Source organism: Glycine soja, chromosome 5, assembly GCF_004193775.1.
Source record: "Glycine soja cultivar W05 chromosome 5, ASM419377v2, whole genome shotgun sequence".
NCBI classification, from domain to species: domain Eukaryota; kingdom Viridiplantae; phylum Streptophyta; class Magnoliopsida; order Fabales; family Fabaceae; genus Glycine; species Glycine soja.
This window is the reverse complement of record NC_041006.1, coordinates 34584743-34601892: the sequence shown is the minus strand read 5'-3', so window position 1 is coordinate 34601892 and position 17150 is coordinate 34584743. Positions and strand designations below refer to the sequence as shown.

The following is a 17150-nucleotide window of genomic DNA, read 5'->3' as shown; positions in this document are numbered from 1 at the left end:
TTTAAATCATTTCTTTGCTTATTTTGGTCTCAGAAAGCAAGGTTCTATTGTTTAATCCTTAAATCAAAAGAAAAAGTTGGCTCTACCCTGGGTTCACATGATCACATCTCATGCCTTACAGTATTGTGCATCAAATTGACCAAATACACAACCTTGCCTTTTAGGTACAATAGGGAAACAGAGAAATCTAACAGACACAAGTTCCTTCTAAATAACTTAAATTTGATAATAATCTAAAAAGGTAAAAAAATAAATACACATATTTGTTTAGTTTACTTTTTTTTAATATTAATTTTTAAAGTTAAAAGACTGTTTAAACATATTTATTTTCAAAAAATAAAGAAGAGTATTAGGAATATATTTTCTAATGTAATCTTTATATAGTATTCTATTGATTGAAATTTATTAAAAATTATAAAATTAAAAAAGAAATTCATTAAATATGACTTAAGATTCATAAAATTTTATGATTTTGAATAAATTTTAACAACCAAATACAAAGAGCGTTAGACATTTCTTGTTAATAAAACTTTTGCTTATATTAATGTGTTAGAAGGTGTATTTCTAATATTTTTTAAAAATAAATAAATAACACTTATATCTTTGTTAAAACATACCGTGAAACTTTACGGAGAAAAAGTACTTTTGGAAAGAAAAAAAAAAGGAGAATTGGAATTTTTTTTTTCTTTTCTAAATAAAGCTAATCGAATCTGCAGCCAACATTGAAGAATATATACTGCCTTTGCATCTTGGAATTTTATAGCTTTTACGACGTTTCTTTTTATTTGCTTTAGGCAAAACTAATTGAGGCTAAAGTTCGGTTCTATTCGGACTTGAAATTTTTTATTTCATTTAATTTTCTAATTTTTTATTTTTTTTCTATCTATGTTTCTTATAGGATGATGAAATCATCTTGGGCTGTTTGATCTTTTATGTTTAAGCCATCAAATATAACAAAGTTTTAGGGTAAAGGTCTTGTATTGATGGTGAGAAGTAACTTCAAAGAAATTCAATCAATTGTTACTAGAATCTTTTATGTATTCTTGAAACATTGAAAACATTTTTTTTTATCTATTTTGTGTACAAACTTTAAAAACAAGAAACACATTAAAAATAAGGTGGTAATTTTGTAATTAAAAAATAAAAACAAAAAATAGAAACAAGAAATAAAAGTGTAAATAAACACTCCATTATATTTTCATAAGAATGGAAGTTACTTTCTAACATAACTTCTTTCCTTCCCATTTTTCTATCTTTTTTATTTATTTTTTAATTCAAATAAGAGGAGAGAAGTAGAAAAGAAAAGATAATTTTACATTATTCAAATAATAGGGAGAGAATCGGAAAAGAAAGAAAAATAAACGTGAGACTTACTTAAAAATAAAATCTCTTCTCCAATGAAAGGAAAACAAAAGAGAAAGAGCATTATTGCTTGAATTTACTATATTAACCTTGTTAACAAACCAAAATGCTTTGTTCCATTTTAGATCTTTATATTTTAAGAAAATAGTTTTCCTTAATCTAGCTTATAGGTGCAATTCTCGAAACAAGTTATTTTTCGTGAGATACTATTTCTTTTTAGCTTTTTATTCAAAACATTATATTAAATTTTATTTATGATAATATATAATATTAATGTTGATATTATTATCAAGGGCAAATATGTCTTTACAAAAATTCGTTTTCATTCTCTTTATTTTCTATCCAAACAAACGAGTGGAAAAAAAGTTGTTCTGTTTTTCTCTTATTTCTTTCAATCTGAACGTTTTAATATATATATATATATATATATATATATTCTTTCCAGCATACTTGTTTCCTTTCTAGTTCTTTCATTAGTATCATTGGGTGCACAAAACATACATAAAAGTCCAGAATTACCTTCGCTTTCCGTGTCTTCTTTAAGGCTAACATTTATAAGGGATGAACCCACCAATTCAATGACCCAACATGCCCTTTCCCTTTTTCAGGTGACCTCCTTCATAAACACACACACACACACACAAAAGTCATTGTGCTTGTGCCCACCAACTAGTCTCCTCTAGAACTAGAAGAAATTCACTCAGTTCTGTTCTTCTGCTTATGAAATTAAAGCAAAAATTAATCCATTTCAAAATTGTGTCAAGAATGAGATTCTCAGCGGTGTATTTTGTCTTATTATTATTTGTGGTGGCAGAACTAGAAGCAACCACATGTTTCACTTTCAACAAAGAGAAAAAGCTGTCAGAATTCAAGACCAAAGTTCATGAAAAGATTCAAAAGTTATCAGCACCTGCTTCTTCATCAGAAACAAAGAAGGTAAGGCTAAGGTACATGCACATTGCATATTTTTCCACTGATTTCATTAACTATTTTGATATTTTGATGAGTGTTAATTAGAGTGGGAGGGTGCTGTACGTGAGTGAATATGGTGCAGACCCAACAGGGAATGAAGAGAGCAGTGATGGCATTTTGAAAGCTGTTGAAGATGCTTTTGCGTTGCAGAAAGGTGTTGAGTTTGTTGGAGGAGTGAATGACCTTGGAGGAGTTGTGATTGATTTGGAAGGTGGAAACTACAAAATCAGCAAACCCATTTCATTCCCTTCATCTGGTGGTGCCAATCTTGTGGTTAGTATTCCTTTTCCTCTCTTTTGTTACATTCCATAGAATACAAAGAAATCAAATACTATCTTATTTTATACTTCTTGTTTTTCTTCTCTGCAAACGAACCTGCAGTTCCGGCTTCTTCTTTTAAAAAATCATTGTTATATTAAAAAAATATTATTTTAATTTATTTTAGAGTGGTTGTTTTAAAATAAATAAAAAATAATTTTTATGAATAGTTAGTGTGAATATTCTTGCATTGTTAAGTTGGTATTATTTTTTATAAATCATTACTGTAAAAATTATGACAATAATATATCTTAAATAAAAAAATCAGATTCTTAATTATTTGATAAGTTATTGTAAGTAGTTTCTATAGAAAATTTTATACTAATAATAAAATTTCAAAATAAAAATGTTCTTTTATAAATATAATTATATACAAATTACTTATATTTTTTTTTTACTTTTATGCATTCTTGAAATTACTCTTTTGAAAAAAAATTAAAAATTGACTTAATACAATGCGAGTTGGTTGAAATTACTCTTGAAATTACTTTTATGCATTCTTGAAATTACTCTTTTAATTCTAAGTTCTAACTAAAGTGATCCATTAATATATGGTGGGTATAACTTATTTGGTTGGTTGAATGAATTATTATATACTTTCGATATTTATCTTCTATTCTTATCAATAAAAAAAAGTGATCCATTATAATCTAAATTAACTGTATGGTTGATTTATTTTTTTTTATAAAAATGTTAGCTTATTTTTATCAAATTTTGTAAAAATTGAAATCTAAATTATTATTTTTCGAAAACAAATTTAATAAAGCATGTGTTGAATAGTAACATTAACTTGTACGATGTTATATATGTAGGTAATTATATATCTGTATAGATACTTAATAAATGAGATTTATTCAATTAAATTCATTTATGTTTTCATATGAGACAAATATTATAATTAAACTTTAATTTGTATCTATCATTAACTATTTATAAATAATTTTACAATGTTAATTAATAATTTGGTTTTTAATGAATTTAATTGTACTAGTTGTTAAATTTATTAAATCATATTACATGTTAAAATTAATGTCTCCTACTGATTATCACCGTTAATTATATAAATTTTCTTAATTTTTTTTATTTTAAAAAGTTTAAATTAAAAGACACGAACCAGATGTCAATATGTCATAAGCATTACATTAATTTGCAGTGATTTTTCCACGACAAACGCGAAAGTAATGACACGTCTTTGACTTTGTGTAACGTTTTTTCTTATTTTTCTCTTACAAGTCGTACTCTTATTATGCTATTCTGAAAGAAGATTAAAATTATATATATATAAAAACAAATAGATGATGTATGAAGAATGAATTTTTGCTAGAAAAAGTGAAAAGATGTGTTGTCTTTTGCAAAAAAATCCTAAAATTGTAGTAGTAAACGCTGAAATAAAAAGTTGAGGAAATTTTATATTTTATTTTAAAAAAAGTATTTTTATTTTTAATTATAAAATTTTCATTTTGTTTTTATTTTTTAAGTATTGAAAATAAATTATATACTGTATTTTTATTTTATTATTTTATTTTATTTTAAAATATAATTTTAAGTATAAACAAAATTATAACCGAAAATAATGAATAAAAATAAATATGACACCCACTTTTCGCACGAGAAAAAAGGAAAAATGTAAAAGGTACTATTATAAGAGACATTTTCGAGGGTTCAAATTTAAATTTTAGTATTTAACAATATTTAATTTTAATGATCTAATGATTTCTAGGCTATAATTGCAAAAGCACATGGCCAAAGATTTCTATCCCCAAGTTCAGTTGCTTCAACTGGATCGGTGCTTACTGTAAAAAAATTAAGAAAAAAAAAACTAGATCATTTATGTATATATAAGAAAAAAATTGATCATTTATCTATATATAAGAAAAAAATTGAAATTAAAAAATATGTATAAAAATATATGAAAAAAATAAGTTTTTGAGTTAATATTTATTTAATTTTCTTTTAATAATGGATTATATCTTGAGTTTTATACATTAAAATTAATAATAATTATTTTTGTTAAACTTATTATTTATTAAATAATTATTCATTAGAAGTTAGATATTTAAATAATTGTATTAAAAAAATGGAGTCTCTCTTTGATGCACTTTTGAATTCATCTAGTGTTAAAGGTGCCATAAATTATCTATTTCTACTTCCTATCGACAATAACAAATTCTCTAAAAGATGTTTCTGTACTACTCTAAGTACCATCAAAGTTTGTAACAATTTTTTGCTACGGTTCCTTTTAAAGCTTTCATTACAAGAACAGATTAATATTATATTAGTACTCTGTTTAGTTATCATATTTAAGTAGACCGCACATGATACTCCCAATATATACAAGGATTTCTCAAGAAATATACGTATCACCATATGCTCCATCTTAGTCTTATTTCTATCAGCATTAAAAGAAACAACATGAATCACTGACAAATTTTTAAAGCCTTTGATATTTGAATTTTAGGGTTTGGGATGTACCTAACGCACGAGTCTGTGACAATTCTTCATGTATACCACCAATCTTTACCATATTAAAATTAATCTTTTTTGATAGACAAATAGAGGGAACGACCCTAGAAAGCTACAGCCATACCCTCAAGAATAATCAAAATCTAATGTAATGTAATATTCTAATTTTGTGTTGTCGATGTGAGCTACAACCAATATAATGTAATTGAATATGTTGGCTGAACATTTTTGGAACGACATTATGATAGATTATACACAACTTTTTTTTTCCAACGATGATTACTTTCATAAAACGCAACTACAAATCTACAACATAACTCATGTTTGCTTTTGCTGAAAGCAAACATAACTTATAATAGAGCGTGTTATCAATAAATAGAACGTACTGGAAAGAGTGGATTGCTAGCATTCTTCACAAAGAGAAATGCCAATCAATAGTATGTTGCTAGCATTTTTTTTTGTTGCTAATTCATTATTCCTGAGCATTACTATGCAATTTTTTGAATCTTAACCGCACATATCCACTTTATATATTCTGAACTTCCACAAAAAGTATGTTTCATTAGGTAAAAGGAGGAACGTTGAGAGCATCTGATACATTTCCTGGTGATCGGCATCTAATTGAGTTATGGTCATCAAATTCCGGGAAACTTGAGACAAAAGAATCTCTGAACGCTGATGTCTTCAAAAGCATCAAAGCTCAAAACAATGCAATTTACTATGAAGACATAACGTTTCGGGACATCCTTTTCGATTCATCCTACAGAGGAGGAGGGATATTCATCGTTGATTCGGCTAGAACCCGGATCAACAATTGTTTCTTCCTTCATTTCACCACAGAAGGAATTCTGGTCCAGCAAGGACATGAGACCTTCATATCAAGTTGTTTTCTTGGGCAACACTCCACCGTTGGCGGAGATAAAGGCGAAAAGGACTTCTCTGGGGTTGCCATTGATCTTGCTAGTAATGACAATGCAGTCACAGATGTTGCAATTTTCTCAGCAGCAATTGGTGTTGTGCTAAGGGGTCAAGCCAACATTCTAACTGGGGTGCATTGTTATAACAAGGCAACATATTTTGGTGGCATAGGCATATTAGTGAAATTGGCAGGTAATTCACTAACTAGAATTGATAACTGTTATCTGGATTACACTGGAATAGTCATGGAAGATCCTGTGCAAGTTCATGTCACTAATGGGTTGTTTCTAGGGGATGCTAATATTGTATTGAAGTCTATTAAAGGTCAAATTTTTGGCCTAAATATAGTTGATAATATGTTTAATGGTGACCCCAATAAGAAGGTTCCTATTGTAAAACTAGATGGAGAATTTAGTAGCATTGAACAAGTGGTGATTGATCGCAACAATGTGAATGGCATGAGCTTGAGATCAACAGTTGGGAAGTTAACTGCGAGCGGAAATGGCACGAAGTGGGTGGCTGATTTTTCATCAGTTTTGGTGTTTCCTAATAGGATTAGTCATTTTCAATATTCATTTTATGCTCAAGATGAGGCTAAATTTGTAGCACTTTCTATGACCAATGTGTCAGATAATGTTGTTGTTGTGGAGAGTGAGAAAGAAGCTAAAGGGTTCGTCTCCTTCAAAGTTGAACAATAAGAAAGAAGACAGAGTGATTGTATTTGTACTCATTAATTAATGTATTAAATAATAGTAATAGTTTCAGAAGTTTTCCGATAACTTTCTCTTCAATTTTATAGCTTATTGCAGCTGAAATCGCTCACTGAAAGGTTTTTAGTATACAAACCATAACAAACAGAAATATTGGACCCTCAATAAGTAGACTTTCTTGGTTGTAATTTTCTTCTGGAACAAGTATAGTGGTTATAAATTATGTGGGTGGGGGGGAATTAACATGAGTGATTTAAGGTTAAGTGGTTGGTCCTCATTCGATGTGATTTTGGAGCCTAACCGTATACAAATTGAACCATACAAGTTGAAACAAAATCCACAAGTTGTTGCTTGAAAGGGGAGGAGATACATGATGGTTCAGTCTGCATTAGTATATGTGGGAATGTAAATGGCCAATAAGAGTTGGTATGTGGAGTTTTGTTGGAAACAGAGGACAAGGTGAAGATTGTTTGTGATAATAGGAATGTCCAAACAAATACAAATTCTTTTAACCAGATAAAGGACTGAGTCTGGGTTTAAGGTTCATTGGTTTCTATTTAGGTCATTCCTGGATAGATTTCTGCTGGAGAGCAGTATGATTTAATTCGCTTTATAAGAGATATTTATGGCCACTTCTAAAGCTGAAGTAAATAGAAGTAAAACTGCATATGATGTTACTATTTTGAGAAAACATAGGTGCATACAAAGTCATGAGGTTGGAAGCACATACGGATAGGTATGGATGATGGATCTGATTTTGTCAATAATCTAGTTTTGAAGGGGTGTTTAGTATTTTCCAATGAAAATATTTAGTTCTTTTATTTGGAAATGGGTTGCAAGTTTACTTGCAACTTTTGTCCCTGAAAATCTTCATCACTTGTTTGGTCATTGGTGCAGACTAATAGAAGGGCAGCCAGATCAGAGTTTTAGCTAATTGGATTCCCTAATCTGTTGAAAAGAATGTGCTGGCCATAAGAGGTGGTTATGCTCCAAAGGATATTTCTGATAAATTTTATTTTCTGGTAATGAACAGTGAGATCGAGTCTTTTGGCAAGTTATTTCAACTCATTTATATTTTATTTGACCAGCATATATTATAATGTTGTTTGAATAAAATACAGATACTTGATAAATGAATTCATCTTAATAGCTTGTGGTATTTTTATGGTGTTAGAGTTTATAACTTATAGATTATTATTATCATTTTTTATTTTTATCCTTAATACTGTAATAAAATTCTTCATTTATCACCTTTTCAAAATTACCATAATAAAATTTTTCACTTATCACCATAATAAAAGATATGAAGAATAAGAGATCAAATTGTCGTAATTTTTCTTGAAGATGAGCATAATCTAGTAGGTGTGCCATAAATAATTGCTGGAATTGAAACCATGATTATGTAGATCTAGGTGGATTCACATTATATGTGACCACTACTAAGCTTTGAAAAAAATCTGTTATTGGTCAAATGGCCCAGACAGTAGGGATTGAACTGCCACACCAGCAACCATCGTTTTCACACGTGAGATAGAAAAAGAGATGGATAGTACTTTAGTCATAATCTCATAAACCTTTTAGTTTATAATTATAATTAGTTGATGAATTTATATGTGGTCAATATAAAAAATCATCTTAATGTACAAAACAAAAATTTATAATATAAATCCATATAATAATAATAATAGCGTAAAATTTGGAACAACCACAATTATGTAGTGGGAAAACGTAATGCTTTATTTATATTTAATCATATTCAATTTTAGTTTATTAAGAGTAAAAGTTCTTCAGAAGGAATCAACATGTGAGGAGCCGCCATCTTAGTGGTTCAAAATTATTTTTATAGTTTAACATAATTCTGATGGTGTGACAGCAACAGCCAATGCCTTTGGCCATGGTGCTTGTGTTGTGGTTGTGGGGAATGGGAAGATAGATAGTGAAAGAAAGAACAACAAAGACAGCTAAAGGTCCTCCCATCAAGCGTTTCGCTGAGGCAACATATTCACCTAACACTTAATGTAAGGTAAGAGACTAAATGGTAATAATAATGGAAAAAAAGACTTCAAACAAGAGCAACTTGATATTAGGTAAGTCTCCACTCCATTATGGTTAACTGTGATCAACACACTCAAGTCAAAAGTGTGCAATTCAATGTAGTCAAACTGTGATAAACTGATAATGGACTGACACGGATGCCATTAATATGTTGACTATTTAGATTTTCTTTCTTAGAAGAACCAGCGAATTTTATTTTTTATTTTTACTTACAAGAAGCTGGTAAAAAAATATCTTATCAATTTTCCATATTTCCCCCTGCCTTTTCCTAGTTTAAATTTCAGTAATTTGTGCCCGGACAAAATTTGGTAATTTGATTGTTATACAGAACCAAACTGCAAATTTTTTTTGCTGCCAGACCATTTTCTGATACGTAACGCGGCCAATCTCGTACTGAACAAAAATGAGGAGCAACAAAAATATGCAACAAATGCAGAAGATTTATGGAAAATTTAGCCCGCACATGATTTATTTTTAGGCAAATCCTAGTTTCTAGTTTGATTCACTTTGGAACTGTACGATTCTAATTGATATTATATTGCATTATCGGATGAGTCTGAATTCAAGTTCCATAGATCGTAAAAGAAAAACAAATCAGGAAAAGCATATCTGAACTATTTTAATCACATTAAAATAGATTAGACATCACTCTTATTCTTCGGAACATATTTATTTATTTAAGATACAAATATTGCAAAGGAAAAACACAAAAGGTTCAGTTATTGCAACACTCACAACACGAACCAATCTATCTGAACTCAGCAAATTACAGAGTGGACTAATCTATTATAAAAAATAGCTGCGGAAGTGCAGGGTATTCTATTTTACTACAAAACATAGACAAGAAAGAGGACAAAGTGAATGACAATGAAAAGATTACTCCAAAACAAGCCTTGCAAGGTGGTCCTTGACGCTCCTGAATCAGAACCAGTTGATCCTCCTGAACCACTCGGAGTCGGCGGCACTGTTTGAACACAATCAGAAACAACCAAGCATATCATTAGCTGTCTGTCAGTAATGTCATTGACCATATATATATATGCATATGAACCAATTTTTACGCTCGATTTTGATACAAATTAACAAGAAATTCAAGTCATTGTTTGCACTAAGTCACTAACCAGCACAAGTGTTCTCAGTTACAGCTTCTGCAGAGATATTGTGGAATCTATAACCAGTATAGGCGCAGGTTGTGCGATTGCAGGAATCTGAGGAAATGGTTTTGCCAATCAAGACGTTGGCTGAGCATTCCATAGAGGGGCAAACAGACCAGTTGGTTGGTTTGAGTTGGGATGGCTCACATTGTAATCTAAACACAAACCAAATACATGTTCAATAAAACTAATACCAACAAGGAATCAAATTAAAAGGGTAATAATAGTATTAACATGTGTGAACAAAAAAGGGAGGCACTCACATGAAATTGTTACTGGAGTCACACTTGCATTTGACGCATTCATGGGCAGTATAGGCGTAAGTAGCATTTGGGACAAGCAAGGGATAGTCCAATGAATCATTTTTCACATTCGAGGAACAAGCTGCCACAACCAACAAATTCAATCACTCCAACATATTCATATATATCTATCATCTATGTCACTTGGCTATTACACAAAGCTCCACGCTGCTCGTATTGGATTGAACCAAACATTTTTTATTGAGAGAATTATTCAAAGAAGAGGTATTTAAAATAGTCATATTCTGACTGGTGATAATTTTATTAAAAGATTTAAAATAATTTTACGTTCTCTTATATCACCCTTTTAGTAGTCTTTTTTATTTGTTTTATATAACAATAATAGATTTTTTTTTATGATTAGAAGTCGTAATTTAACACGAAGAATATTGTGCACCAATAGTACTAAAGAATACATGTAACTTTTTTAAAGGAGCAACAACTAATTTTCTTTATTTGAGAATGGTAAAATTCTTGAAAATGAAAAGTTGAAAAATCATTATATAATAATCCAGAAATTGCAAAAGAAAAGAAAAATGTTTGAGATGATTTTTTAAATTTTTTATACCAGATAATCTAGTATATATAAGAATCTGGTCAATCGAGTATTATTTTTTCAAAATATCAATTATTAAAAAATAAAAAAAAAGTCTTTTCAATAGATTAACTTTCTGAGCTTCTGTTGACCTGTTGAATTAGGTACTAGGTACATTGACAAAACACATAATGGAGCAGGAGGTGGCGTGCTTATTTTCTTTGAGCGTAGAATGATGATAATGAGATTTGATAAATTTTCATATAAATTATCCAAACTTTCTATACCCAATCTCTCTATGATTAGGCTAACCTGATGAATTATAGCATGGAAACGCGTTAGAATCATGTTGAATGGAAAAAATATAGGGAAAGAGTTGTTTTTACGTCGCGTTTAAGAGAACGCAAAGGCAAACACACTATTAATTAATATCATCATGACACGAAAGAACAACAATTAAAATCGTTTCTACCAATTTAGATTTAACCTAGCAAGTAGGTAATTGTATTATTATAATAGTTATTATTATTATTAGTACGCAGGTCCTAATTTTTTAAATTAAGTAGTTGAACTTGTATTTTTTTAATTAATTCCTCTTGTCTAATCACCGTTATGAAAAATTAGACAATTTACATGTACTGCTAGAGGTGCATACGAGGGACAGACTGATGCTTCTTGAAGTTGTGTTATAAGAGTCATTTGTGAGAGATGTTTGCAAGTCCATTCAACCAAGTAATTTGTTTTTTTTAAAAGATGATTCAAGCAAGTATACATTCACAATTCAACCCAAAATTGAAAGAAAAGTACTTTTATAAAAAGCTTAAGTTTATAAATTAGTTTTAGCATATTATTATCATTAATTTATTTTACCTACATTTCAATAATTACTTCTGCAAAGGTTAAGAAAAAGGCCTCATTATAATAATAAAGTATGCATTTGAGAAAGAAGGAAAGAAATTGAATGGAATTGAGTTGAAAGCGGTAAGTACCTTGGAGGGGAACATCGAGAATCTGCCCTGCCTGAAGATTTTTGGGGTCAGAAATCCCATTAAGGTTGAGCAGTATCTGCTGAGTGGTACCAAACTCCTCCGCAATCCCCTCCACGGTGCTCTGCGGCGCCACAAGATGCGCATAGTGCACCACACTCTTCCCACCCACCTCGTCGCAGCTACACGGCAGCGGAATATAAAGCATGTCCCCGGTGGTGATATTATTCGCGTCGGCTATGTTATTGGCCACCTGGATCTGCGGCCACTTCATCAGACCCGCGAACGTCGTCGTCGCGATGCCGTACAGCGTGTCCCCCTTCTTGATCCTGTACAGCGGAACACGGTCCGAGAGTCCCGTGTTGTTGCTGCACCTGCACGGGAAAGGGACCTTCACAACCTCGTTGGGGCCCACCGCGTATGTTTTTGTGGCGTTGCTTGGGAGGTTGTTCGCTCCCACGATGTCGAGGATGTGTTTCACGTTGAAGAGCTTTTGGATGTCGCCGAGGGTGGTGGTGTTCGGGTGAGAGTAGCTTATGAGCGCGCGACACGTGGGGATGTTCGCGCTGTTGCAGTTGAACCTGGCCTCGGGTTGGGCCTGTGTAAGCCCAACGCAAGCTACCACCGCGATTGCTGCCAACGCCACCGCTCTGGAGAACCAAACAGCCCCTTTCCCTGCAAACATTTTTTCTTTTTTCTTATCTTGTGGTGGAAAAGAATGGCTACAGAGACAGAGGGGCTCTTGCAATTTTTATAGTGATGAGTTGGTATGAACTGAATTGTGAAACAGTGACTTTAATTTGGGGGTGTCTTGGTTGCATACAAGTCATGGTTTGAACACAAGTGTCGTGTCGTGTCGTGTGGTGCGGCAGAAAATGAGGAAAGATCCTCTTCATTTCATTACATGAAAATTTCAGCAGGAGAGAGAAATAATCACTGTTAGGGATGTCACGGATGTGTTGTTTTTTAAGAAAAAAATTATCTAATTTAATTATTTTAATTTTGTTAATTTCTTATTTAATCAGTTTAATTTAAAATTTTAATTTAATTCAATTTAATATAATTTAAAGTGAATTAATTTTTTTATTTTAATCCTATTTTTATTTATTGTTTAAAAAATATTAAATAAAAAATAAAATATATAATAAAAATTAAAACATCAAATATTTTATTTATATGTCATTATATAAATAATAATAAAATATTTTCGTATCTTAACTTAAATTAATTATTATATTTTTCATAAATTAACATAATTTTTATGATAATTTTGTAAATGTTTTTTTATTTTTATCTTGTAAATCAAACACAATATAAATATAGATGGTTACATGGACACCTCCTCATATAACATTATACGAACGTGCAACAGGTTAAATTTTCACTTATGGGTTTAAAAAAACAGAAGAAAAAAAAGTCCTGCAAAATAAATTTATTTGAATCATTAAGAAAATACAAAAAATATAAGGTATAAACGCAAGTTAACTTTAGAAAGTCAAAACTCAAGCAAGGGCGCCGCCCCTAGCTCAACCCTTTTGGTGACTTGTATGCCACATGGGGGTTTGACTGTTTTGATTTTTCCTCTCTTAATATAGTCTAAGTTTTCATAAATTTACACTGTAAGAATGAATATTAAGGGAATCATTGTGCCTGAATAGTAAGGGTATTCGTAAAGACCCGTTAAGTAATGGGTTCGAGCTATATTTCGAATTTGCACGGGGAAAAATAAAAAAAATAAAAAAACAATTCGTTTTGTAAAATCTTTGGTGCTGGGTTTTGATAATTTTTATTTTTTTTTTGTATTGTTATGTAATTTAATGCTTGGAAAAATTGAAATGGATAAATATAACCTAAAGCACGTACGATTGTGGACCAGGTATGATATATTATTTATTTTTGTCTGTTCAAATCTTCTCTAGAAAAATATATTCACAAGATAGGGACTTGACTGGAGTCATCTGCTGCTCAAACACGCCTTCCCGGTCAGATTTTATTTTTTTTTGCTGAATTTTAAAAACATCGCCTTCCCAGTCAGGTAGTCACCTTCACCTAGGATTTAAGAATGAAAGACAACCAGAAACAAAGAAAATTAGTATGTTAGACTGCACAACACAACATACACAAAAGTCGCATTTGAGTTATAATTTAATGAAATTAATATTCTCGTTTTATTTCAAGTCATGAGAATGTTATATATCACATGAAATTTCAATTAGAACGTGTAAAATCACGACATCATGTGCCATCTAGGTGGAGAGTTTCTCCGTTTCTGATGAAAATTACGGTCTTTGTTAGGATAAACTAACTATCTTGATAGTGGTTCATAGTGAAACATAGCTTTGTCTTCTCATGCTTCCTCCTCCTCAACCTCTAATTGTAGTTTCTCTATCTCTTCTAGTGATTTTAATTTTAAACCCCTTCTTAATTCTCTAATCTTCTATTTTTTAATCGACTTGATTGCGGATTTGTTAGTGTTCAAACAAAATTTCTGGTAATTAGTTTCATAGGCCAATTAAGCATCAAGGGTTGATCATTTTTTTTATTTTTCATCATCGTATTCTTCGCCTTCTGTTGTTGTGTTGTGTGCTCACAAGAGTTTGGTCTAGACATGGGGAGAGTAATAGAGTCCAGCCCGCGAGGCTAGGGTGATGTGGTACTGTATAGGCTGGTGTTGACAACATGCTGGTGGTGTTTGGGTGCGTCAATGGTGACTAGGGTTTTCTTGAAGGAGGACAAAAGGGGATATTAAAAATTTTGGAGATGCATTAAGCAATAATGGGGTGCATTATGTAATTGTGTGCTTTGTGCTAGACAAGGGAGTGAACAGAAACCCAAAAGCAAATGAAAACAGAAAAACCTTCTCAAATATATTACATGGGCTTTTCAGTTTTGGAAAGCCCAACAAAGAAACATAATCAATCTAATAGTTTAAACTATTACTCATTTATCACTCATCACTCATCAATCATCATCTAGTTTCAATTTATGGAATAGTATTTTTAACACTAATACTGTTACTAGAATGGTAATGGTATTAGTATTAATACTTTTTTGTTAAGTATGTTCACACACAAGCTAATTAAGTCGCTTATGTAATTATGTCTTAGCAAGAATGTCTAGATTATATATTAGTCAACATGCTTCTAATTTGATTCCAACATGTATTTTCTCTTTTATTATGAATGCAATTATATGATTTTTTTTCTGTAAACAAAATACTAATCATTACTAATATTTTAATTTGTACACAAAATTTAATTTTATTTAAGTTTATGGAATTTCTGCAAAAGTAAATAGAAAAAACATCTTTCAAATTTTTTGTTTTATTAGAAATGTGTATTTATCGATAATTGTAAGTATATTTTTTTTGTCAACAATTGTAAGTACAAATAGTACTAATAATTATTTAAAATACACTTTTTTTTCAATAAACAAAACTAGAAAAATAAAGATGTCCTAATTCTCTCTTTATCAAAGCAATTTTGTCAAAAAATTACATATCTATAAATATTTGTAGATTTTTTTGATATTTTATTTGAGTTCTCTTATGATGTCTCGCATAATGTACTTCTATTAACTTAATGGTAGTCCAAATAGATTCAAGTTTTTTAAATAAAATTTAGAATCCAAACTTTATGAATAAAAAAGGAAAATGTAATTAAAATAAAAAATTCACAAAATATGGTCAGATTTTTCAACATATACTAATAATTGTGAAATCTATTGATATTTCATATTAATGTTATAATGAGAGAAAAAATGAAACGTCTATGTAAGTGACTTTAATGAATTATGTAGTAAAGAAATAAATATAAAAAAATGTAAAAAATATCGGCGAAAAAGTCATATATAATTATTTTTCTAATATGATTCCAAGAAAAGGTTAAGCCAAAATCCAAAAGTATCTTTATCTTAAAAGACAAGTGATATCAATCAAACGAAAATTTTTCTTGCCCCACAACTAGCGGCAACTCGAAAGGAAAATAAAGAGATAACTGCGTTAGTGGACTCAATCATTATCACTTCCATCACATCAAAACTTCTTCATAATATGGTTTTTTCTGCTTTAATCAAGAACAAGAATTATCACAAGAAAAATTTAGGTGATAAGCTAATAATTATATAAAGTAAATTCATAACATATAAGTAAATTCCTCAGCGATCATGTACCAATTTTTTTTTCAAATGTACCAAAAAAAATCCTCTTCGATCACAATTAACTTTTACTATTGAGTCAAAAAAAAGGTTGGTGTGTTAGTATAAATTATTGACTAATCTTAAAAAATTAAGACAAATAATAAATAAAATTATTTTTTCTAAAATAATTAAAAAAACTGTTCTTATAAAAGATTAAAGAATTTGATTAAGCATACAAAAATAAAATTCACATTTAGCAGCAAAAATAAAAACAAGGAAATATTTTTCTATTTCATTTTTAATAAAAGAAATAAAAAATCATAAATTATTTTTAAAAAACTTAAGTATATTTTTTTCTCAATATATATATATATATATATATATATATTCTCATATCTCTAGTTAACGTGTGATTTCTAATATATCTCTTGATGCCAAAAATTAGACATATATGAATAACTTAATCAGCTCAACTATAATCATTAACCTAATTCAATTCAAAAATTAGATTAAAAAATAAAAATTATCTTTCACATGTATATACATTAATTTATTCACATCACATGATTTCCTGCTTATCTATTACTATTGTTATATAACCAATTATTTTTATTTAAAATTCTCTACTTCCCTCTTATTTAGAATAATAAAAAAAAATCTTATAAAACTTAATTTAATAAAGAGTTTAATATTGATGCATGTAAAATAATTTTGCATGACTATCATTCAATCAAAAATCACAATCAGTTTAATTTTTAAAGTAATTTATTATACAAATTAACATAATTATCATATATATATATATATATATATATATATATGATAAATTGTTATTGGATGACATATAAAATCACTTTACACAACAATATATATTATCATTAGAATAACTTTAACGGGATAACTCTTATGGTCGCTAAAAATAATTTTTTTTTTATGATTTCTCACATTTTTCCGGAATGCCATATCATTTTTAGTATTTCAAACAACTCAGATAAGTTTTTACTCCAATGCACCAACTCAAACAAATTCTTATGTGAGCTCCATTATTTAGTACTTTACACGATTAAAATTTTTGTAAGACCATTTAAAAGTAAACAAATGCAGTTTCTTTGCACAACAACCGTTCTTTCTATGAGACAAAAGTAGAGTTCTCTCCAACGGTGTTGTATTACTTTTTGAGTTGCAGTCAAAGGTGCTAATTCAAGAGCAACTTCTGTGGGAGATGGTCTTAAACTCTT

At 29.8% G+C, this 17150-nt stretch overlaps 2 protein-coding genes across 2 annotated transcripts; one reads left to right on the top strand and one right to left on the bottom strand.

The window, feature by feature from the left end:
- Window positions 1-1827: 1827 nt before the first annotated feature.
- On the top strand, window positions 1828-6800 carry LOC114412699 (polygalacturonase QRT3-like). The gene is made up of 3 exons (XM_028376698.1): window positions 1828-2298; window positions 2380-2607; window positions 5682-6800. Exons 1-3 carry the CDS (start codon window positions 2083-2085, stop codon window positions 6729-6731), a joined length of 1494 nt encoding a protein of 497 aa, XP_028232499.1. The 5' UTR covers window positions 1828-2082; the 3' UTR covers window positions 6732-6800.
- Window positions 6801-9408: 2608 nt separating this feature from the next.
- Window positions 9409-12636, bottom strand: LOC114412698 (lysM domain-containing GPI-anchored protein 2-like). Its single transcript, XM_028376697.1, has 4 exons — window positions 11779-12636; window positions 10216-10336; window positions 9920-10107; window positions 9409-9762 (listed from the first exon to the last, which is right to left on the bottom strand). Exons 1-4 carry the CDS (start codon window positions 12458-12460, stop codon window positions 9626-9628), a joined length of 1128 nt encoding a protein of 375 aa, XP_028232498.1. The 5' UTR covers window positions 12461-12636; the 3' UTR covers window positions 9409-9625.
- Between the last annotated feature and the right edge of the window lie 4514 nt (window positions 12637-17150).

Excerpts from the sequence above, each read along its gene's own strand:
- LOC114412699 (XM_028376698.1), top strand. The coding sequence starts at position 2,083 with ATGAAATTAAAGCAAAAATTAATCCATTTCAAAATTGTGTCAAGAATG. Across the intron at positions 2,299-2,379 it reads CTTCATCAGAAACAAAGAAG|AGTGGGAGGGTGCTGTACGT; the intron begins GTAAGGCTAAGG and ends AGTGTTAATTAG. Across the intron at positions 2,608-5,681 it reads CTGGTGGTGCCAATCTTGTG|GTAAAAGGAGGAACGTTGAG; the intron begins GTTAGTATTCCT and ends ATGTTTCATTAG.
- LOC114412698 (XM_028376697.1), bottom strand. The coding sequence starts at position 12,460 with ATGTTTGCAGGGAAAGGGGCTGTTTGGTTCTCCAGAGCGGTGGCGTTG. Across the intron at positions 10,108-10,215 it reads GACTCCAGTAACAATTTCAT|ATTACAATGTGAGCCATCCC; the intron begins GTGAGTGCCTCC and ends GTTTGTGTTTAG. Across the intron at positions 9,763-9,919 it reads AACTGAGAACACTTGTGCTG|TGCCGCCGACTCCGAGTGGT; the intron begins GTTAGTGACTTA and ends GTGTTCAAACAG.